At 43.6% G+C, this 23,149-nt stretch overlaps 1 protein-coding gene across 7 annotated transcripts in view; it reads right to left on the bottom strand.

Moving 5' to 3' along the window:
• The window catches only part of CYP20A1 (cytochrome P450 family 20 subfamily A member 1), a 24,870-nt gene continuing 1,721 nt past the window's right edge, over positions 1-23,149 (bottom strand). For 4 of the 7 annotated variants that reach the window (XM_075118087.1, XM_048870381.2, XM_048870380.2 and 1 more), the window contains exons 2-13: positions 18,208-18,257; positions 17,945-18,111; positions 15,457-15,602; positions 14,027-14,194; positions 12,468-12,546; positions 11,220-11,335; positions 10,216-10,270; positions 8,225-8,345; positions 6,833-6,944; positions 2,329-2,393; positions 509-598; positions 1-341 (exon numbers count right to left, since the gene is read on the bottom strand). In XM_075118087.1, coding sequence (XP_074974188.1) covers positions 191-341; positions 509-598; positions 2,329-2,393; positions 6,833-6,944; positions 8,225-8,345; positions 10,216-10,270; positions 11,220-11,335; positions 12,468-12,546; positions 14,027-14,194; positions 15,457-15,602; positions 17,945-18,111; positions 18,208-18,257 — 1,320 coding nt within the window. In that variant the 3' untranslated portion in view covers positions 1-190. Of the gene's footprint in view, positions 342-508; positions 599-2,328; positions 2,394-5,160; positions 5,290-5,313; positions 5,415-6,832; positions 6,945-8,224; positions 8,346-10,215; positions 10,271-11,219; positions 11,336-12,467; positions 12,547-14,026; positions 14,195-15,456; positions 15,603-17,944; positions 18,112-18,207; positions 18,258-23,149 lie in introns of those variants that run through there. The other 3 variants (XR_012664445.1, XM_075118088.1, XM_075118089.1) reach the window with 3 other exon arrangements.

The raw sequence follows: 23,149 nt of genomic DNA, 5'->3' as shown, positions 1-23,149 counted from the left end.
TAAGAATTAAATCTACTTTAATATGACAATTTTTTTGAGTTACAAAAAATACCAAGAGGCTGCTGGGTTAAGAACATGGAAGGTAATGGAACAGTGCCGTTAAACCCTTGACCAGTTCAGCATGATGGAGGGTTCCTTTCTGAGGTGCGCGCTCTTTCTCTCTCACTAACTCACTCCTGGCTTTGTTCACTCAGCTTCTCTTGGATACAGTTATCCATGCTTCTTCCTTTGGCGAGGTTACCAGCTCATATTTGGTCTCCATGACCTGCCCTTTCACGGGATGCAGATATAATTTCCTTACCAACATACTCAGCAGTACTGTGGCCACCATATAGGCAAACCTAGGGGGAAAGAATAATAAAAGAAAACAATGAAATAAATTCTGCAGTCACTGCTGATTCAGTCTGCCAGGGCTGGTGTTCAATGCTTGACAAATTTAACAGGAACAAGCTGTTCCTTCCTACCCCTGCATCCACACATACACATAGCCTTTTTTTTTTTATCTCACCTCAACTCTGGGCACTCCTGACTTCCCGAAAAGCCCAGTAAGGAAAAGTTTTTCATAGCGGATTCATCACTGAATCTGTCTGGATCAAATCTGTAAGACAAAACAGGGACTGATTCTTCCTGGGTATGCATGCGTGTGCACATCTGTACACATAAGGGGCAGAGACTAATAAAATCCTAAAACTCAGAATCCCACTACTTTGCTATCAGCATCAATCGAATGCCTTCTTCCTCCTACATCATGCAGCTTGCGAAGAGCACATGCAATCTGATTTCTCTCTCCTTTCCTTCTCCACTGCTTACATGAAGATTTCCAATTCTTCTTGCCCCTCACCCGCCACTTCAAGCAGCTGGCATGTGTGTGGGGGAAGCTGATGATTCATTAGAATGAGAAGAACTTGTTTCAGCATTGGGTTGATGAAAGCTTTAAGGGAACTGCTGGTTTAATGAAAATGAAATTCCCATAATCAAGTAACCATCAGGAGAATAATAAAATGCCAGGGAGCTTAAAACCTGAGCTATGATATTATAGAAAATCCCTGATATTCTAAAATATGCAATTAGATGACTTTAAGGCAATTCTCTCTCACCGTGTATTAGATCCTTTCCATTACACTTCAAACCTTTGGCTCCCTGCCTGTGCCTATGAACTACAGCTCTGATCCTACACCGATTAAAGTCAAAAGGAGCTTTCCCATTGACCTTCAGAGTCAGTTGGAATGGGCACTACATTCACACCCTAATTAAAAGTGTCAAATTACAGATGGTATAACAAGAAGGGAAACTCAGTCATTTAGAAAAACCTGTTGAAAGCAGACAGTCACCCACACTATATTAGGACTGGACTGTGGCTAAACTTGCTCAGGTGGGCAAAAGGAGGGCACACAAGAAACCCTCAAATACGCCTCCCCCCGACCAAGTCAACCACAATCTCAGCCCTTAATCTACTGGCAGGCAATGACTGGGTGTGTGTTGTGCTGACTGTGGACCATGGCACTGCCCTCCAGCTTCCTCTCCAGCCAGTGCCTCCTTGCCAAACTAAGGACAGTGCAGCTATCATTCTGATGTATGATCTCCTACTGCCCCTGGAGGCATCAGCTCGCATGATGCTGATAGGGCAGGAGGCCTCTCCACCCTCCCTCTTCCCCTGAAGCAAGGGTTATGGCTGTAAGAGAAAGAATAGAGCCCTTAGAACTATTTTTTCTCCCACAAGCTCCTCTGTCTTTTCTCTCAGACTAGAATCACTGATCCACACTCTTTCCTGCCTAAGCTATGTTAAACCAGTGTTAAAAATTGCCACCTGGAGGCCAAAGCAAGCTACAGCATTTCCATTTGACCTCTGGAGCTCTAATTTTCAGGCCAGGATCCTTTTTGTTTTCATGGGTGGAAATAATGAGGTAGAGTTTCCTTCCCCTTAAAAAACAAAAATCTTTGACTGACATTTCCTCCCGTGAGCCATTGTTTTATGGTAATGAATAGTGATTTCAAATCCATTTTAATCACTGTTTTCCCCTTGCAGCAAACCAGAAAAATAGTCCCACAGCATTTGCCAAGAGAGGGCTGTGAATAGCCAGAAATATCTGTTACTGTACTTCTTAATACACAATGAATATGTAGCCTGCAAGATCGCATTTAGAGTTACCCAAAACCCTGTCCTTGGAGACAGTCAAGAGAGCTCAACAAATCTTAGCAGGGAGTTCCTTCCACGACAGGCTACTTACGGAAGGTTTGACAACCTACCCATAGGGACATTGAGACACAAGATCCGAAAGAAAAAAAAAAAAAAAAAAGAACTATAATAAAGTTTCTGGTATCCCATACTTATAGGGTGATGCCCAAGCTGAGCTGTCCTGAAGCACCACACCCAGAGCATATAGCACAAGAGTCTGAAATGAAAAGAAAATAAAAAACACATCTGAGTCAGTCTAGAATACACAACAGGGATAAAGTTACCACTAGATAGTAACCATTAGACAGCCCTTATGGAAGAGTCCTATATAGAACATATATAATAATCCTATATAGAACATAATACCCTATCCCCAAACACCTTTACTTTTTTAATTTTTAAGCTATCATTTTCTATTAAATTGCATAGGTCTTTAGAGCAACTTTAATTGGACCCTGTTGGTTTCTGTAAAGGGTGGGGAATCAAGCCACTAAGTTCATATCCAGATCCAAACTTCCACAGTGTTCATATCCAGAGTTCAAGTTTAGCCCATATTGAGATAGGAGCCAAGCACAAGTTCAGATACAGATTCAAACTTCACTAAAATTCTGGAGTGTTGGCCAGGGACCTGGTTAAATCCCATCTCTAGTACACAAAGACTAAACCTGTTTCACACATGATCTCCTCATTTGTCCCACAACTAGTCAGGCACAAATGATACAAAGTACGTTAAAAATTAGGACTGAGCCCATCACCAGCATAAAAATTCAAGCCATCACTTCCATTTGTGCAAGGAACCTACTCGAAACCATACTGAAATTAAAAACAGAGCCTGTGTGTCAGGGAGCAGTTTAATGTAAGCAAAAGGGAGCCAGCACCATCGTGTCAGCTCTGCTCAATCCAGCCAAGTACAGAGAGAGCAAGCGAGAGACAGAGAAATGAAATCCAAACACTCAAAAAGCAGCACTGCCTTGTAAACGTCAACCTTATATGGCTTCCAAATGTCCTTAATCACAATCCCAGGGCCCTTCACTTTTATTTTTCAGCAGCTCTGTTGTGACATACCTGTTCTGAAGAGTTTACAATCTACAGGCCAAGTTCTGTTCTGTTTATGTGAGTCAGTCCCATTGGACGAAATTCATACCTGATGTAAGCGGATACAACTCTACTGAAATAAATGGAATTGAAATAGATTTTGTTCTGGTCGGTGAGTAAGGCAGGCAGCATCTGCCCATAAATTAGGATTTTATAATTTGGGACCCAGTTCTGCCACCCTTGCTCATGGTTAGTAGTACTCTAGGGCTGGATCCATTGCCCTTCTCTTCTATGGGCTTTGCATTAGTCCTTTACTTTGCAAGTAAGTCCCATTGGAATCAGTGAACTGCATGAAGAGTAAAGTCTTTCTCTGTATCTGTAAAGGTGACAGTATCAGACCCTACTTGGTGGAATGATGACATTTAATGGGACACTGATACCAGGGGACCTAATATATAGGCCATGCTTGTGGGGTCATGGCACCATATGTGAAAGCAAGCAAAGAGTCAAATACAGTAAACATCTTAAATGAATCAAACTGTACCACAGAATCTCTATGGATAGAAATTATACTTGAAAAATAAGAGAATAGCTGTAGAAACATATACTGGCCACCTGACCGGGATGATGATGGTGACTGTGAAATGCTCAGGGAAAATAGAGAGGCTATCAAAATAAAAAACTCAATAATAATTGGGGATTTCAGGATATCCCCATACCGACTGGGTACATGTCACCTCAGGACAGGATGCAGAAATAAAGTTTCTAGATACCATTAGTGACTACTTCTTGGAGCAACTAATCCTGGAACTCAAAAGGGGAAAGACAATTCTTGATTTAGTCCTAAATGGAGCACAGGATCTGGTCCAAGAGATGAATATAGCTGAACCACTTGGCGATAGCTGCCATAATGTACGTATGTATGGGGGTGGGGGGGGAGAGGGAGGGAATACCAAAGAAGTCCACCACAGTAGTATTTAACTTTAGAAAGGGGAACTACACAAAAATGAGGAAGCTAGTTAAACAGAAATTAAAAGGAACAGTCACTAGAGTGAAATGCCTGCAAGGAAACTTTTTTTAAAACACCATAATAAAGGCTCAAACTAAATGTATATCCCAAATGAAAACTAATAGTAAGAGGACCAAAATAATGCCACCAGAGCTAAACAGAGTAAAAGAAGTGGTTAAAGACAAAAACGCAGCCTTTAAAAATTGAAAGTCAAATCCTACTGAGGAAAATAGAAAGGAACACAAAGTCTGGCAAGTCAAGTGTAAAAGTATAATTAGGCAGGCCAAAAAAGAATTTGAAGAGCAACCAGCAAAATCTAACAGCACATTTTTTTAAAGTACATCAGAAGCAGAAAGCCTGCTAAACAACCAGTGGGGCCACTGCACAATTGAGGTGTTAAAAGAGCACTCAAGGAAGATGAGATCATTGCGGAGAAGCTAAATGAATTCTTTGTATCAGTCTTCACTACAGAGGATGTGAGGGAGATTCCCACACCTAAGTCATTCTTTTTAGGTGACAAATCTGAGGAACTGTCCCAGTCTGAGGTGTCAGTAGAGGCGGTTTTTGGAACAAATTGCTAAACTAAAAAGTCACAAGGACCAGAGTCACCAGAATACTGAAGGAAACTCAAATATGAAATTGCAGAACTATTAACTGTGGTATGTAACCTATCACTTAAATCAACTTCTGTACCAGATGAAGGGAGGAATAGCTAAAGTGATGCCATTTTTAAAAAAAAAGCCTTTAGAGGCAATCCTGGCGATTACAGGCTGGTAAGCCTAACTTCAGTACCAGGCAAGCTAGTTAAAACAATAGTAAAGAACAAAATTGTCAGACACATAGATGAACACAATTTGTTCGGTAAGAGTCAACAAGGCTTTTGTAAAGAGAAATCATGCTTGACTAATCTTAGAATTCTTTGAGGGGGTCAAACACACACCTGGACATGGGTGATCCAGTGGGATAGTGTACTTGGACTTTCAGAAAGCCTTTGACAAGGTCCCTCAAAGCTCTTAAGCAAAGTAAGCAGTCATGGGATAAGAGGGAAGATTCTCACATGGATCAGTACCTGGTTAAAAGACAGGAAACAAAGGCTAGGAATAAATGGTCAGTGTTCAAAATGGAGAGATGTAAATAGTGGTGTCCCCCAGGGATCTACTGGGATCAGTGCTGTTCATCATATTCATAAATGATCTGGAAAAAAGTGTAAACAATGAGGTGCATGGTTTGCAGACGATACAAAATTACTCAAGATAATTAAGTCCAAAACAGACTGTGAAGAGTTAAAAAGGGATCTTGGAAGGCTAGGTGACTCGGCAACAAAATGGCAGATGAATTTCAATGTTGATAAATGCAAAGTAATGCCTATTGGAAAATAATCCCAACTATACATACAAAATTAGCTATTACAACTCAAGAAAGATCTTGGGAGTCATTGTGAATAGTTCTCTGAAAATATCTGCTCAATGTGCTGCAGCAGTCAAAAATCTAACAGAATATTAGGAACCATTAGGAAAGTGATAGATAACAAGACAGAAAATATCATAATGCCTTTATATAAATCCACGGTATGTCCACACCTTGAATACTGCATGCAGTTCTGGTCCATCCGCCCATCTCAAAAAAAGATATATTAGAACTGGAAAGGTACAAAGAAGGGGAAAGAAGGAAAGAAGGAAAGAAAGAAAGAAAGAAAGAAAGAAAGAAAGGAGGGAAAAAAAAAGGTTAAGGGTATGGAACAGATTCCATACGAGCAGAGATTAAAATGACTGGAACTACTCAACTTGGAAAAGAGCCAACTAAGGGGAGGTGGAACATGATAGAGGTTTATAAAATTGTGAATAAGGAAGTGATATTTATTCCTTCATGTAACAAGAATCAGGGATCACCCAATGAAATTAATACACAGTAGGTTTAAAAACAAAAAGAAGGACTACTGCATACAACACGCAGTCCACTTGTGGAAATCGTTGCCAGGGGATGTTGTGAAGACCAAAAGTGTAACTGGGTTAAAAAAAGAACTAGATAAGATCATGGAGGATAGGTCCACTAATAGCTATTAGCCAAGACAGTCAGGAATGGAACCCCATGCTCTGGGTGTCCATAAATCTCTGACTGCTAGATGCTGGGACTGGATGACAGGGGATGGATCACTTGATGATTGACCTGTTTTGTTCATTTCCTTTTAAGCATCTGGCCACTGTCAGAAGACCGGATACTAGACTAGATGAACCATTGGTCTGAGTCAATATGGCCATTCTTTTGTTCTTAAATTAGGATCTTTTGTGCACAATTTAGCCCAGAGACAGACCCCTTCAAAGCCAGCAGAACTAGTCCATGGAAGGCCATTATAATGAACCACTAAATGCAAATCTACTCAGGGTTCTAGAATAGCCTCTTCACAGAGGAAAGGGGAGGAGCTCCAAGCTAAACTGCACAAATATCAAAGACAGACTGTCATCTTGGTGTAAGCTGTGCTAGAGAAATAATCTGGTTTTGACAGTAATTGGGCACAGTGCTCCCCTTCTCCACACTAATGGGAACTTCAGAATTGCAAAGAACAAAATCAACCAAGAGGAGAGGGCAAGTTTGAGCTCCCAGCTCTGTCTTACCTCTTTGGGAATAATATGCTGGTCAATTCTTCCCTCCAGCTCCTGCAGCCGTGCGGCAATTGGCGTAAGCTTTGCTGTGCGCACCGTCTCACACAGGATCTGCCGGCAATACCTGCAAACAGAAGTCTGTGCCAATAAAGCTTTTTCTGAGACAAGCAAGTGCATATTTCTGTGGCATCAGGAATGGCTGTTCTGCGTAAGGCTGCCCTAGACTTGCTGACCCTCTGCATTTGGGATCACAGCTCTTCTCCCAGATCTGCTTCCAGGACACTCTCAGTGAGGACTCCTGGCACATTTGTAGATGAAGCAAGAGGCTTTCTCTGGGAGGTTATAAAAATATCATCTGGTCTGTGGCCAGCAGATAGCAGCTAGACAACAAGCTTCATCAAGGAGAGACTAGGAAGCTCTCTTACAACAGTATTACAGTGTTCCACTGCTCCACAGGGCCCTACAATAGCTATAGCAGGGGACTGCAGAGGTATGCTGCATCAGTGGCTGGACTCTCTGAGGTTTGCTTAAGGCATCTAAGCGCTGAGGCACATGCTTTAGGGACACTGGCAAGACTCCTAATCCTCCTTGTTGAAGGTTCAAACGCACTGTGCCCTGTCCTCAACCACCACCTCAGGTCATGCCCCCACTGCTACCAACCACACCTACTTTGGAGGGCCCTAATACTGTGAATCCTCTGCACCTTGAACCCAACTCAGTAAAGCACTTAAGTGCTGAATAAAGTTGGGGACTGTGTCGTACTGCACCTTACATAAGAGGGCCCACTCCGGATTGGGCACTACTGCAACACAAACAACACCTAGATTACTCTAATTAGTAATGCTGAAACTAAGAGGGTTCTACAGAAATTTAACATGGTACTAGTGAAATTGTCTAAAAACCTACACAGTTGAATAGAGTCTAACAGGGTTTTTTTGAACCATCTGGTAGAATCCTACACCAGGGATATAATTCTCTGTTGCTTTCTATAGGGTGGTTCTAACATCTACAGAAAAGGTCTCTCTCCTATTCACTCCTCTTGGACTTTTCCAAAGGGGTACATAGCCATCAACAAGAGTCACCAGTCAAGGATACCCCCTTTGTTCCTGCTCAAAGGAGTGGCAAGACATGATTCAGAGCATAGCTCCCAAGCACACCACAAGGCATCTTGTTAAGGGGCCCAATCCAGCTCCAAATGAAGTCAAGGGAAATGCTCCCATTGACTCCAAGCAAACTCCACCTGGGCTTCTGATGGGCATGCTCCCTGAGTCACTAGACACACTGCTCAGTGTTGCTGCTTCCCCTTCTTTCACAAGCATGGATAGGAGTCAGCCTTTAGCGTGCAGGATCACAATGACATCTTATTTAGCTCAAGTGCTTCTCCCACTCTTAACATGGACCCACCTGAGCTGCTCAATTTTCTCATGTGTAAGTGGGCCCTTTCCAAGAACTCGGTCCACCTCCTTGTAGAGGGTCTGTTGGACTTCTTCTGATGTCGTCAGGAAATAGACTGCCCAGGTGCATACTAAGAAAGGAACAAGGAGAGTGCTGGCTCAGCAAATCCATCTCCTTATTTAAGGGGGACAAATCAAGACCAGTTTTCCTTCTCTCTATCTCTGCAATGTTACTCTTCTAATGCAGAGAAGAGGCATTAGGGAGACACATGAGATGCAAATGTGAAAGGATAACATCTGCATGAACTATAAAATGTAGCTGTATAGAATTTACCTGGTAGACCTTATTGATTCTATACTGAATAATAGGACAGAGTCTGAATGATGTTATCCAGGGATACTACAGTCTGGAATCCCTTTTCCTGTCCTAGTGACAAGAAACTTGGGAAATACTGGAAAATGATCAAACCAAGGGGATTAAGGAGGAAACAGCCATTTAATGGGTTTGGGGTGCTGCAGCCTCACAGCTCCATGATCCACACAGAAGAGACCAGACAGTCCTAAGAAGGGTCAGACACTCCATACTGCTGCTCCTCCCCTAATCGCCAGAGCACAGCTCCTGTAACAGTCATACTGCCTGCACACAGGCCAGCGCTCAGGGTAATCAGAGAATTTAGACAACCAGACTAGATTTAACTAAAAGGGCCCTGAGGAGTAAATCTACCAAAGTGAAATCTTTGCAAATCTACCAAATCCACCAAACACACGTGGAGAAAGCAGCCAAAACCTCCCCTCCAGCAAGTGGGTCATAGGAGAGTGGACCGTGCTGACCAGGAAAGCGATGTGACTGAGCAGTTGGGGATTCACTGATTTAACACTTCCCCTCAACGGAGCTCTTATCGCCCCCTGGCAGAGCTCCGATGGGAAGGTGACAGCAATATTGTCACTTGCCCCCCCTTTTCTGCTGAATCTCTCTGTGCACAAGAGGGATTCAGGTGGCACGAGGGATGTATAACAACTCCCTGTACCATGTGGCTGGATCTGGCCTTTTGTGTATCTAGCAATAGACTTATGATATACTATCTACGCACACTTCTCCAATAAAATTATCAGAAAGACAGACAGCTCTAATATGAAATCAGCCCACGTGAGGTAGTGTTTCCAAGCTGCAAGAAGCAAGCGTGAGCAGGCATTTTGCCATTTTCTACTCTGGAGGTTGTACAGGGGAACCCATCAGAAAATTAAACAGCCAAAACACTGGGAGAGAGTTTCCTGTACCAGTGACATTCTCTTTACGTGAGCTTTGCTACTTGACTTTCAATACTTTTCAACATCTTGGTTAAGTGCTATATTTGGGCTGTTGTCTTTGGGATTCTAGATAAGTGGACGATTTTGGGCCAGTTAATCCTGAAGAATTAGTTTAGAAAAGTTCCCCAACATAGTAACAATTTGTGCAGCCAAAAGCTTTCCATTTGGTTCTTCTTTCTGTTTGCTTTTCTCATAATCCTTATATGAATGCGAGTAACTTTTAAAAAAATGTTGATAGCATACATGCCGTAGGGAAACGTGAAACAGCCAGTCAAACATCAGTTTGCTCTAAATCTTCCAAGAGCAACAAAGTTTATTTCAAGGGATGATCGTTTTGGGCCGCTTCCCTTTGGTACAATTTCATCTAATTTAGCATCAGCTGGATGGGCTTAGAGTCCAAGTGAAGAACAGCAGCAGGAAATTCTAAGACTCACAGCATGACATGGAGGGCTGTTTATGACAGCTTAACTTCAATCCACTAGAACCCACTACCTAGAAAAGTGCATCGATTGGGCACCTGGACAGTACTGTAGAAACACCTGCCTGAATAAATTTCAAGTATAAGAGAAAAGGGAAGGGAGATTTTACTTTTCCTTTACATGAAAATAAGTCTCATCTCACTATGCTTTTTTCAATATAGATTAGTCCCCTTATCTCTGTTAGAGTTGAAAGTTGCCTGTGTTCTCTACTTACGGTTAGCCGTGATTACACACCCTGCCAGAGAGAATATCATCGTGTCTTCTAGGATCTACGAAACAAAATCTGGTTCAGGGGTATGGAGTCAGAGAAAACATTAAAGAATCTAATGACAAATCACATCTTCCATTCCACCACACTAAATCACCTTAACTCAGACAGCATGAAATCCAGCATGAAAGGATAGGACTGAACTCTCTGTAGTGATTCCACTGGAAGGGTTTTGGGATTCCCTCCAAGACCTTTTCCACTTGGCTTATCCAGAACACCTTGTCCAGTTCTGAGAGAACACTTTATTCAGTCCTCTAGAATCCAAAAAGCTCTGTGTGAATCTGGACTCGTCCTTGAGGTTTCTTAATTGGAATTTCATAAAGCTACAAATGAGGTGATCAGGCTCAGGTGTCAGAGTTGTGGTGTACCCTAACCACATCCAGCATACATGATTATATACATATTCTAAAAAATTATTATTGTGCATTATATTCACATGCTTTATGATTGGCTTACTAATTTTGCAAACCAATCCTTGTACAGATCATAAGCTGTTCATGTGCTATAAAGTGTGCTAGTAAGCAAAGTTGCAGCTGCAAGTTTATCACACATTACTCTTCTTCTTACTATTTCTTAATCTAATAGCTACATATTAGCGACAAGGCCACTTGTGAATTCATGCTTTGTCCATTGTAAACTCTGTTTCCTTATTTCTGTTTTTTTCATAGTTAATACAAGGCCTACAAAGGGTACCTAAGTAAAGAAAGATTCTTAACACTAAATACCCATCTAGTTCGTAGAACAATAAAGCAGCAAAACAGAAAGTAACCAAAAATATAATGCATTTAAAGATTGGAAGATGAAAATAAATATACGTTATACTCTAGTGAGGAAGCTGGACTAAACGAGATGCAAGACAGACAATTAATCAAACGCTAAGATGTAATTAACAATTGATCTAGTGAAACTCCATTAGCATGTAATGATACGTCCACAATAGCTGTACATACCTGCTTGTCACTCAGGTTCCCCTGCAGTAAGGAGTCTATGAAGACGTGTCGGTTGAAGCTCCTGCCCCGCCGCTCCTTTGTGACTTTCTTTAAGACGGATTCCATCTCCATCAGAGCTTCATGCACACAAACAAATCATTATTTTAAAAGCTGGTCACCCCCAAAAGCAGCAGAGGACTCTTCTAGAATCCATCTTCCCAAACAGTCTTTCAGGCAAGCTGTCCATCCTGTGTCCATTGACAGAAGCAGACTCTGTACTGAGCCTGTTACTTAGTGTCAATCTGCAAGAAGTTTACTGAAATTTAATCTAAAAACGTACGAGTCAAACAGACAAATGGTTCAGATCACGAGAGCAAGTTCAAACAACATTCAGGGTTTAACAATCACCCCACGAAACATCCTTATACTTCACTCGGATCTCACAGCCTGTGTGGTCTATAGAGTTATTGCTGCTAATCATTCACAGCATTGTAGCACCTCCTTCCTCTCACATGCTGTCTGGGGACCCCAGCAATACCCACACACAAAATAAAGGAAATCAGAGTTTGCTCTGTTGTGTCATACTGCTATAAAACTGGTGAAGGCAATTCTGGATATACATCAGCTTAACAGAGCAGAATTTGGCCTCATGTCCTTAAACACACAGCACAAGTGCAAGAAAGGGAACACCCTGTTTTTGTGGGTTTAAATTAAGTCCTTAATATTACTTTAATATTTTAATAATAATTAAAAGAGACAAAACAGCACAAAAATAAAATAGTCTGGTGTGGCAGCATATGAAATATGACATGAGAGAACCGGATGCATAACTGAAAATAGTAAGCTGTCCTGGGAATACCAAGGAAGGCATTGGTTAAAGCCACAATTCAGGACTTCTATATTCTGCTTCATGGCTAACTAAGAGGAAGAATGGTCTTGTAGTTAAGTCACTAAACAGGAACTCAGGAAATCTGAGTCCAGTTTCCAGCTCTGCCACAAGCTTCCTGTGTGACCTTGGGTAAGTCATTTAACCACTTTGGCCTTGTCCGTAAAATAGAGATGACAAAAATTCACTACCACATAGGAAAAATCGATAATGTATGCAAGGTGCTCAGATACTATGGTGATGAATTCCACAGAAAAGCCAACACATAAATAAATATGGTCAAATCAAACACCTTCATATGGTAGTTACCTCAAACACAGTAACCACCGGTGTGTGAATGAGCCGATAAGTGGGAGTTGGGGGGTGGTGGAAAAACAACTTACCATCTTCATATAGCTTTTTCCTGGTCATACTTTTGTCAAGTGACCCATCCAAGAAACCCTTTCCAATTTCTGCCCATATCTGAAAGAGGTACAGATGAATTCCATTACCCTCCAAGTCACGGGTTGCTGGCAGCTCTGCCTAACTTTATCCTGACACATGCACAAAAAAACGAAGACTTCCCCTTCCCTATAGGAGGCCTGAACAGGAAATAGGCCTTGTTTTAAGTGTGGGCACAATCACATGTGCTGCTGTGTTTGTGAGGCTGTTTGCAAAGTGCTGCTGGAACAGTGCTGAGATGATGCAGTCATGGGGATTAATTACAACTGAAAAAATGATATATCCCAAGCGGGAGAAGGAAGGCCCTTTACTTTTACATCACTGAGGTAATGCATGCCTCATTTATCCACACGGAAGCAAAAAAGGTTACAAACCCAATTTTTAAAAACAAGCCTTTGCAGATAATTTTTAAGAGACCCTTATCATATCTGACAGAACCACTGGGTTCCTGTTTTTTCCATTCCATCCTCGAATCCTCGTCTTTGGAGCCATCAGCATTCTGGCTGAAGTCTGGAACTTACATGATGGGTCTCAGAGATTGCTTTTGGAGAGAAAAGTGTGAAACTATGGTCTCAATTTACAGAATTGCCAAGCACGCACAGCTCCCACTGACTTCAGCTAGAGTGATATTCAGCACCTCTGAAAATTAGTTCCCAGATGTCCACTTCCTGGAGACTGAACCTACCTCTATTAGCAAAGTCTTCCAAGCCATTGTGTACCAAGGCACAAAAACACTTTAGGGTCAAAAAATTCAACCCACTTATTCTGCATGTTAGTGTAGCATCCTATCACAGGTCACATCATTTTTACTCTTGATTTTAGAAAGGTCCATAAAGGATCCAAGATATGCTGGTCAAAGGGAGATGGCACAACATCCAAGATTCAAAGTAACTGTGGTCCATTTACTTGTAAGAGCTAAATGGCATTTATCACAGAGCCTCATTTAAACCTTTGCCATTTATTCCCAATTTCAGCTCAGTACTGTGCCTCCTGATCACAAAGTACCAATCTTGCATAATTACCCTTACAGGTAGCGTGATGGTTCTGTAAGTGTGGATGGCGGCCTCTACTTGGACTAACTGTGGTCACCTCAGATGTTCTCTTTATTCACAACACTGAGGGTTTAAGAAGGGACCAGAAATCAAAGACTTGGGATGGGATTTTCATAAGACTTTACGTGAGTAAAGCAACCAAATGCCATCAGGTTTCAAAGACATTTGCACACACTCAGTTCCAGTAGGTGCTTTAGAAAACTCCAGCCTTACAAAAATTACCATATACTTATTAGCTATTTCTTTATGGTTGACCAAGTGTAAAATTTGACAAAATAGTGGTGAAATCACCAGCTTGGAGACCCTACCAACTTGAACATCCAAGGTGAAGGCCTCTGCTCCAGCATTTTGTACCCCTTGCTAAATTATGCAGTGATAGAGACTAATGCCATCAACCTGGAAAATTGACAGGATCTAGGAGAACATTCCTTGCTCTTCCCGAGACTTACTGCATCATGGTTCCTGCGGAATCGAATTACTTCCCGGTCATCTTCAAAACTACCGCCCATTGCAGTCTGTGTGACAGACTTCATGGCAAAGCCCAGCATGTGTTGGCAAAGGGGCACATGTTGAGACTCAGGAAAGGACAGCCATTTTGCTAGCAACTCTTCAGACAGCTAAAAGAAAGGAAATCAGAAAGCTACAATAATCTCCTTGACCTACCACTTCACCCCATTGTTCTCTAGAAACATACCTTAAAGAGGAAGTGTTCTCACCCAGCTCTTAACAGTCCAGACACTGGATATGGCTCAAACTTAACCCCTTCTTGCAGTTTTTTTTTTTAAATTATTAACTTAAAGAACAAACAGCTTAGGTTCCCGCTAAGGTTGGCTGTTCCGAAGGTTTTTCCCCATAGGACCCCTGTGAGCCTGCTCCTTCTACCACAAAGGAATGCTTAAACAGTTTAGTACTCTTGGGTTGGAGCTAATATGACTCACTATATTTGGCTGCCAGGGTGAGTCAAGAGAAGAGCTCTGCATCTGAGTACAATCCCAACATCTGGCATCCTGCCCTGCTCCCACCCTCTGGAGATATACCTAGAACTCAGACACTACAGCATTTTTAGTTGTATCTAATGTCTTGAAATAAACATAACCGAACCCTGTCCTTCCTTCTAAATATAGTGAGCTAATGCAAACAAAAGCATATTTATACTGTATTTATACAGTCAGATGGATACTGCCACCACTAATATTACTTTTCTCTGTGAAACTTGCTATCCAAATATTGTTGCAAGTAACAAAGTCAACCACACCTGGAATATGGGGGAAATAGCATTTCTTTCACTTTGTTTACTTTGTGCATCTGACAGCAATTTATACAACATCTGTTCCATTGAGTCCTCTGTCTTAATATAGAAAACAATAATGTGCTTCATCCATGTGTCTGTCCCTTCACAGTGTGCATGAGTGCCAGTGATCTGTTCTGGAGGGGATGCCCGACCAGCTTAAGAGTGTATACCAATCAAGTGATTTATCCCCTGTCACCCATTCCCAGCTTCTGGCAAAATTTTGTGTCAATTACCTCAAATTTACCAATCTCAGACAAGGAATATGTAAAATGTGAAGTGGAAATTTTACTTTTGAGGACTTTGAGGGAGAAGAGCAAAAATAAATAAATAAACAGACTTATAATGGAAAGCTACCTGTTCTCCATAATAACAGAAGAAATAAAAGTCCGGAAGTTATAATATTGAGATTTTAAAACATTCTCAAAATCTGCACATGGTTCTCATTCCAGCACCAACCTTCCCTCTGCTCCTTTATCCCAACCGCTATCCCCATTAACCTCTCCAGTAAAGGTCAAAGATTACTGTTCTCTCCGGGAAAATGTTACACGCTGGCCTGCACACTGCAAGCCTTCAAATCAAGTAATTCACCTTCTGGATGACAGCAAAATTACTCTGCAGGGACTTGGTCACACCATTTTCATACAGCTTTTTCCTCAGGTGACTCTCCCCCGCATCTCCACTGAGTCCAGACTGGTACCTCAACAGGGACTTTAGCATCATTTCAAAGGGATCCGCTGAAATAAACAAAAAGGAAAGCCTGAAATAACAGTCAAAACAGATTTGTGGGGGGAACAAAGGGAAATTTAGAGAATCCTCTAGAATTCCCTCATTTTGCCCTTTATGTCCTCCCTGCTCAAAGGCTCCCAAAACTAGGGCAACCTATCCTTCTGAATAAGGACAATGAACACAGTTGCCTTTGAATTCGGTCAGTGCTACTCCTAAGTTGACAGCAATACGGGGCATTTCCTCCTTCCAGGAATGGTCTCCACAGAGCTCAAAATCTCTCTTGTTCCATGAAATCTGGGACCCAGAACTGGATCCTCCATGTGACAGTACAGCAGGCTACTCCTAGCATACCTAGGCTGTCTCCCTGGAGTCCAGTGCCACCATGCTACATAAACAGTCAACTGGCTCTTCTCACCATTTTTATGAGAACTGCAGTAATAAGTTATAACTTGTTACAAGGTCACCGGCTGATAATGTCATCAACTTGGTACAGCATCAGATGACACTACAACCCAACCCCCATGTAATGAAATTAGTTAGCAGGTTCACTTACAATCTGTTTACATCTTACCTCATGGATACAACATTGCTGTTCTACTGGTCCACAAGCTCATTTTAGAATCAATTATTTCATGGGATGGAGGCCCAGACAGAGGCATGGATACAGTGCTGCTCTTCCCCTTTCTTCTACTGCTCTGTGGCCTCGTTTTACCCACTAGCATTGCAGACATGCACACGATGTGTCAGTCAACGTGAAGGAGCTGGGGGATGTGCACTACCTTCAACAATCGTGTCAGGATACAATACGGAGAGATCTAATTCCAGAGTCTTTTACTTTCGGCTATAACACCGCTTTTCATACATCCCTCAAGTGCCACACCAATGAGCTCTTATTGCACTACTGTTACTAACACCGACTCCTCTTGCCCATCTGCAGAAGAGTGCCAGGTCTCTTATAGAAAACAGTGTCCTGTTAAATTATACAGATCCCCTTTCACCTTCTGCAGCAGTGGAATTTGTCATGGAATCATGATATGGAATCCGAGCTTTCATTTCAAAGGGAAACAAAGTTCCTGACCCTTATGATAGTAAAGGAAACATTCCAACTGTGAACAGAGTGCAAACTGATGCAGGGATGTCTGGCTGAGTCTCCAGAGAGCCTGAAACATTAGCTTGGTGTGTGAACTGCATCCATTCATCTCAGTAAGTTGGTAACTTTGAAACCTAATGATGACAATTTAAACATGACCATGGGTAGCTAGTTAGCTGCTGATCCTTTAAGTAGAAACATCCAACCAATGTACTTATTCCTACTGACTCAGAACACCTGCCACACCTTCCCCAGTGCCAAAAGCCCCACTTCCCTCCTACCCTGCTGCCAAAAAACCCAATAGAATATTTCCCTCTTAACAATTTCTATGAATCCAATGTGTTTTCAATACAGAATTTCGCTACACAAATAAAAACAAAATATACAGGACTTCTTAAAATAAGCTAAATTTAATATCTGCACTGATTGTATTATTCATTTTCAAATTTAGTTTAATAAAACCCTCCCTTTTAAAATTCATTTGAAACTACCACAGAATCTGTCCTGCTGCCTTAAAGTGCAAGAAAATTCAGAGGCCTTGATGCAGAGTATACACCAAGCTTCCCAATGAGTATATGGGGACTTGGCTATATTTGACCTTTTCAATTCATTCCACGTATACATTTGGGTCACCAAAGTCTAGCTCTCATAAGAATTCTACTTTCACAAAAAATAGAATTTAGTCAGGAGACCTGTGAGATCATCTAGTCCTGTCCTGAGTTCTTCTCTTCCCTACAGTACAACACACATTACTTTGTCCAATCTATTTTAAAGTGACCTAAAGTGAAGGGGCTTCCATTTTCACTGGGGAGACAGTGTAACAGAGCTCACAGTCAAGGTTTTCCTGATATTCAGCCTCCATTTTCCCTGGTGAGACTACCTATCAAGGTCAGAGGTTGGGTAGCTTATTCTTCATGACCATTCTGGCTTTGGCATCTCTGTTTAATGAGGAGTGGTTTGTGATGTGGATACTTGCTCACTGGGAAGTGGACACAGATCACCAAACTAATTTTATAAAGACCACTGGATGGTTACAATGTTTTGTCACTTAAATGGAATCTCTGTAAGCAGTAGCAGAGACTCAAGATCACACCACTCATTCAGTTTCAAGATAAATCTCACTCCTTTAAATACCGTGAATGAAATCCTACCTCCCTCAGAATCAATGGCAAAACCTCGTTTACTTCAGTGGAGCCAGGATTTAACCCTGGGTAAAAGCAAACAGAGAAATGAATCTGAGAGAAAGCAAATTAAACTTACATGTCCTGTTAGGGTTAATGTGTTGTTTTAGGAGATCAATGGACCCCACGCTGACCACAAGGCGTCTTCCAAACCAGAAAGAGACAACAGGGCCGTACTTCTCATGCAGATTCACCAGGAACTCATGCAGGCTGCCACTGGTTACAATGTCTGGCAAGTTCCCATCTCTGAGGGAAGAGTAACAGGAATAAAAAACACCCTTCTATGAACAGTATCAGCAATGAAGGTTAAATAAAATTAATGGGAAGGAGGAAGCCACTTACTTTTCATCTGTTGGAGTCATCCCTGGGATACCTGAAGCTTGTCTAGAAGCCTAAGAGGAAAGAAAATAATGCTCAAAGTTCTGCATCAGCCTCAGAAGATGAACATTTTAGCATCTATTGGCCTGTTGCTTCAAGCTTTTCATATCAGTTTAAAAGACCAGTTTGCCGGCTTATAACCCTTCACTGAATTAATAATTTGATAACAGGACAAAATTGTTTTCCCCCCCTTCTTTCCCTCCCCTAAATAGTCCAATACGCACAGAAATTAGGCACTCTCCCTGTGTATTAAGGTGAGATAATGGAAAACCACATATAACTCAATACCAATAGCATTTTTTGAACATGGACACCAGAGTGTTGACTAAACAGCTTGTCACTTGCCCTTCCAAAGTGATGGTAGGTTTTTAGAACCATAGTTTTATCAATTTTACGATGGTTAAAAACAGTGTGAGAGAATCCTTTTTTTTAAAACCAGAAAACTGTTTTTTGAGAATATCTTCCATCACCGAAAACTTTTTGTCTAAAATAGCCACTATTATCATGCAACCTGCAGAAACACTGTGGTGCTCTCTGCAGCCGCTTTTAGCTAACACCATTCCTAATGCAATCTCGACATCAAGAACGCCTGCCCCATACAGTTCTGTTCTAAACTCAAAACACTGGCACTAAGCAAAAACCAACAGTTTGCTTAAGCATCTCTGGTTAAAAAACTGAGAAAAAAAATCAGCGCTTGTCAAATAGCGATGCCACATTTGCAGTGGAAAACCCCTATTTTGTTTAAATAACAACAAGGTAGAGGTTAAAAAAAAAATCTATTAAAAATGTTTCAGTGCATCATTTGAAAGAAAAATAAATTCCAAAACTTGGCAAAATACATCCCTCGGCCCGAAACCTGCAAAAATTTACACAGGTGCTTAACAAGCATGTTTGTGGTCCCACTGATTTAAATAGGATCACTCATCTACTTAAAGAGAAGCACCTACCACAGACATTTTACCCACAGGGCCTTGATCCAGCAGTGGAGACCTGCACAAGGGTCTGCCCGTGAAGAGTTCATTGCAGTGTACTAAAGCACTTATTGGGAGAAGGGAATCATTGTCCAGAATAGTGCTCCGCAGCAGTATTTTGTTATATCTAAATTATACTTATTTTCCAAACTTCCATGGACCGTAGGTTCTAAGGCCCCGTCTACACTGGCAAGTTTGTGCGCACTAAAGTGGCTTTGAGCACAGTAACTCCCGAGGTGTACTCACTGCCAAGCCACTTAGTGCACAGAAGCTGCGCAGACGCAGCACTCTACAAAATACCACCTCGACAAGAGGCGTACAGCTGTCTGCGCCATGGCTACAGTGCTGTACATGGTGTAGACACTGTGGTGATTACAGTGCCGCAATTGGCCTCCGGGACATGTCCCACAATGCCTGTTCTCACCAATCTGGCCATCGGTTTGAACTCTACTGCCCTGCCCCCAGGTGACCAACCGTCAGTCCCACCCCGTACATTCCTTTGCAAATTTGAAAGTCCTCGTCCTGTTTGCTCGGCGATGCGTGCAGTGGTCTCAGCGCATCTTTCCAGGTGGCCATGCCTGCTCCATGGACCAGGCGATCCCCCACTTGGAGCAATGCCGAGCTGCTGGACCTCATCGGTATTTGGAGAGAGGAGGCTGTGCAGTCCCAGCTGCACTCCAGCCGTAGGAATTATGATACCTACAGACAGATTTCTAGATGCATGATAGAAAACGGCCAGGAGCAGGACACATTGCAGTACACGGTCAAAGTGAAGGAGCTGTGGAATGCCTACCACAAGGCGCAGGAGGCAAACCGCTGCTCCAGTGCTGTGCCCAGGAGATGCCAGTTCTACAAAGAGCTGGACGCGATACTCGGTGGAGACCCCATCTCCACTGCGACTGCAAAGTCACCTATGGATACTTTGTTGGCTTCGTTGCTAGTCGAGAGTGGACTGAGCCAGGAGAAGGCAATCTTGGATGAAGAGGGGGACCCAGAGGCAGAGGATGACTCAGAGGCCAGAGATGCATGCAGTCAAAAGCTCTTTTCTACCCTGGAGGAGCCTAGCCAGTCACAGCAGGCGGATATTGGCGAAGTGCCGACAGGAGAGGAGGCCCCTGGTAAGTGGATCTGATTTTGGGCATTGCTAAAGCGAGTTATTGGGGGCAGGATGGTTGCAGAAAGCAGGCTTGTCTCCCACTTCATGCCTAGTTTGAGTGGAGAAATAGGCTGTTGATACACTCCCTCACTTCACGTGGATCTCCCTCAGGAGACTCTCTCCAGGAAACTCTCATGGAAATACTGGGAAATCTGCTCCCGCAGGTTCCTCAGCAGAGCTGCTTTCTTTCTTGCACTTTCCCGCACCACTGTGCCAGGGAGGGGCGGGGGGGAGGAGGCCGGGGGGGAGACCATAGCGGCACACAGGCTAGCTGCATAGGGGCCAGGGCTTAAACCGCAGGCTTAGAGAACACTCTCCCTCGATTCCCTGCTCACCCTCAGCAGGGAGATATCTTCCAAAATGATCACCTCCTGTGGAAAGTGTGGGGACAGGAATGATTATCAGGCCCCCCATACAGTGCTGGCTCTCCCCAAGTGACCAAGGGCCACGTGCCCAGGGTACAGCAGGGTCCAGAAACAGTGATTTACCCTGCCCCTGTGGCTATTCACCATTTTGGCAAAAACAAAAAACAAAGAGGAGTACTAGTGGCACCTTAGACACTAACTCCTCGTTGTTTTTGTGGATACAGACTAACACGGCTACCACTTTGAAACCTACCACCATTTTGGGGGTCTTGTGGCTTATGTGTGCTTGCCTGGGGTCAGCCAGTTAGTGTTAGGTGTGTGAGTAATGGCTGTGTTTTAAAGCACTGAAACAACGTTGTCTGTGTTGCAAACAATACTGCTTCTGTAAAATGTTGCATTTAAACTTCACAGATATGACCTTGGGAGGCCAGCCTCCCTTATCGGCGGCAGAACACTTGTGAAGAATTAGAAAGCGTCCCAAGAAGAACTAAGGAGGACTTGTGTGTGAGGTTATGATGCACTCTGCCGCCAAGAAAAAGGAACTGAATGAGTGGCGGGACAGCAAGAAGAGGGAACGAAAGGAGAACGCGGCACACCAGAAAGAAGCCAAGGGGCAGCTCTTAACACTTATGGAGCACCAAGGGGACATGCTCCAGGCGATATTAGCTCTTCAAACCGAGAAGCTCCATGCCCGTCCTGCCCTGCAGCCATTGTCACAAAACTCTTTCCCATGCGCCCGCCCCACACCACCAACACACTCTTATCAACCTCCTGGCTCCACTTTCTACCAGCAGCATTCCACCCCTCCCTCCACACAATCCAGCAGTGTGGACTCCCAATACCCACTGCACTCAAGACCCATCCATCTGCACTTTGGCCTTGATGAAGCACAGCACCCGCTGCATCAAACTCCAAAGGAGAAGAGTGGGCGTGATCCCTGGACATACACAAATTTATAGCTGTCCCAGGACCCCTCCTCCCCATGAGACCTTCCATTCCCTCATCCCCCTCCCTGTTGATAAATGTTTTCATTTGACTCTCTCCTCTGGTTGTTGTCTTTCAACACAAGAATTGTGTTTGTTTGAAAGCAATCTTTATTCTATTAAGGGAAAGCAAAAAGAGCACTGCAAAACAACATACAGTTATGTTAAGGCCCCTTATTGCATCATGTGCACCAATCACCTCCTAGCATTACAAGCACTGCAATCCCGAGCATAGCAACAAATATTAGTGGCTTTCAGCTTCAAATGCCTGCCTCAAAGCATCCCTGTTCCTTATGGCCCTGTGCTGTGCCCCTCTAATAGCTCTGGTCTCCGGCTGTCCAAACTCAGCCTCCAGGCGCTGAGACTCTGCCGTCCAGCCCTGAGTGAAGCTTTCACCCTTCCCTTCACAAATATTATGGAGTGTACAGCACGTGGCTATAAGCATCTTCTGGTTCGGGAAGAAAGTCCCTGCTTGCAGCTTCTTGAACAGGCCAGTGTTCCGAAAGATGCGTGCGGCGTGCGCCTTTCTGGACCAGCCTGCGTTAATGTCTGTGAAACACCCACGGTGATCCACAAGCGCCTGGAGAACCATTGAGAAATATCCCTTGCGATTAACGTATTTGGTGGGTAGGTGGTCTGGTGCCAGAAGTGGAATGTGCATGCCATCTATTGCCCCTCTGCAGTTAGGGAAACCCATTTGTGCAAAGCCATCTACAATCTCACGCACGTTGCCCACAGTCACGGAGCAGGATGTGATTAATGGCCCTGCACACTTGCATCAACCCGACTCCAACGGTCGACTTTCCCACACCTAACTGGTTAGCGACAGATCGGTAGCAGTCTGGAGTAGCCAACTTTCACAGTGCAATCGCCACTTGCTCCTTGCTGCAGCACCTGAAGTGGGCACTGAGGGGTGCTGGACGCAGACCCAGCAACAATAACTCACTGCATGGATTAAAGGTGCAGTCGGGTGGCCAGGGACACACATTCAGCACCACCTCACCCCAGCTGCTGCTCCAGGGTATGACATACCTCGCCCTCGCCTCCCTGGGCATTTCCATGGCATGAAGCTAGCTGCTGAAAACAGGCAGGGAGGGGAGAGCCCTGGACATGGTGCAGATGCCCCCACACCCAGACAGGATATTGGGGGGTGGGTGAAGAGCAGTTCAGGAAGGATGGAGATAATGCATCTCAATGGGGGGGAGGGGATTCGGCCTTCCAGTTGCTCTGACCCACAACAGTTACCAGGCACAGGTAGGACATGACCCCCCACCCCCTCGGCAGTTACCGGGCACAGGCAGAGCACAGCCCCCGCCCCCGGTGGTTACCGGGCACAGGAAGAGCATGGTTCCTCCTCCTCCCCACCCCGTGGCAGTTACCGGGCACAGGGAGGGCACGCCCCGCCCCGCCCCCCGCGGCAGTTACCGGGCA

The sequence above is a fragment of the Caretta caretta genome, chromosome 11 (assembly GCF_965140235.1).
Source record: "Caretta caretta isolate rCarCar2 chromosome 11, rCarCar1.hap1, whole genome shotgun sequence".
NCBI lineage: Eukaryota > Metazoa > Chordata > Testudines > Cheloniidae > Caretta > Caretta caretta.
This window is presented reverse-complemented; position numbering and strand designations above follow the sequence as displayed.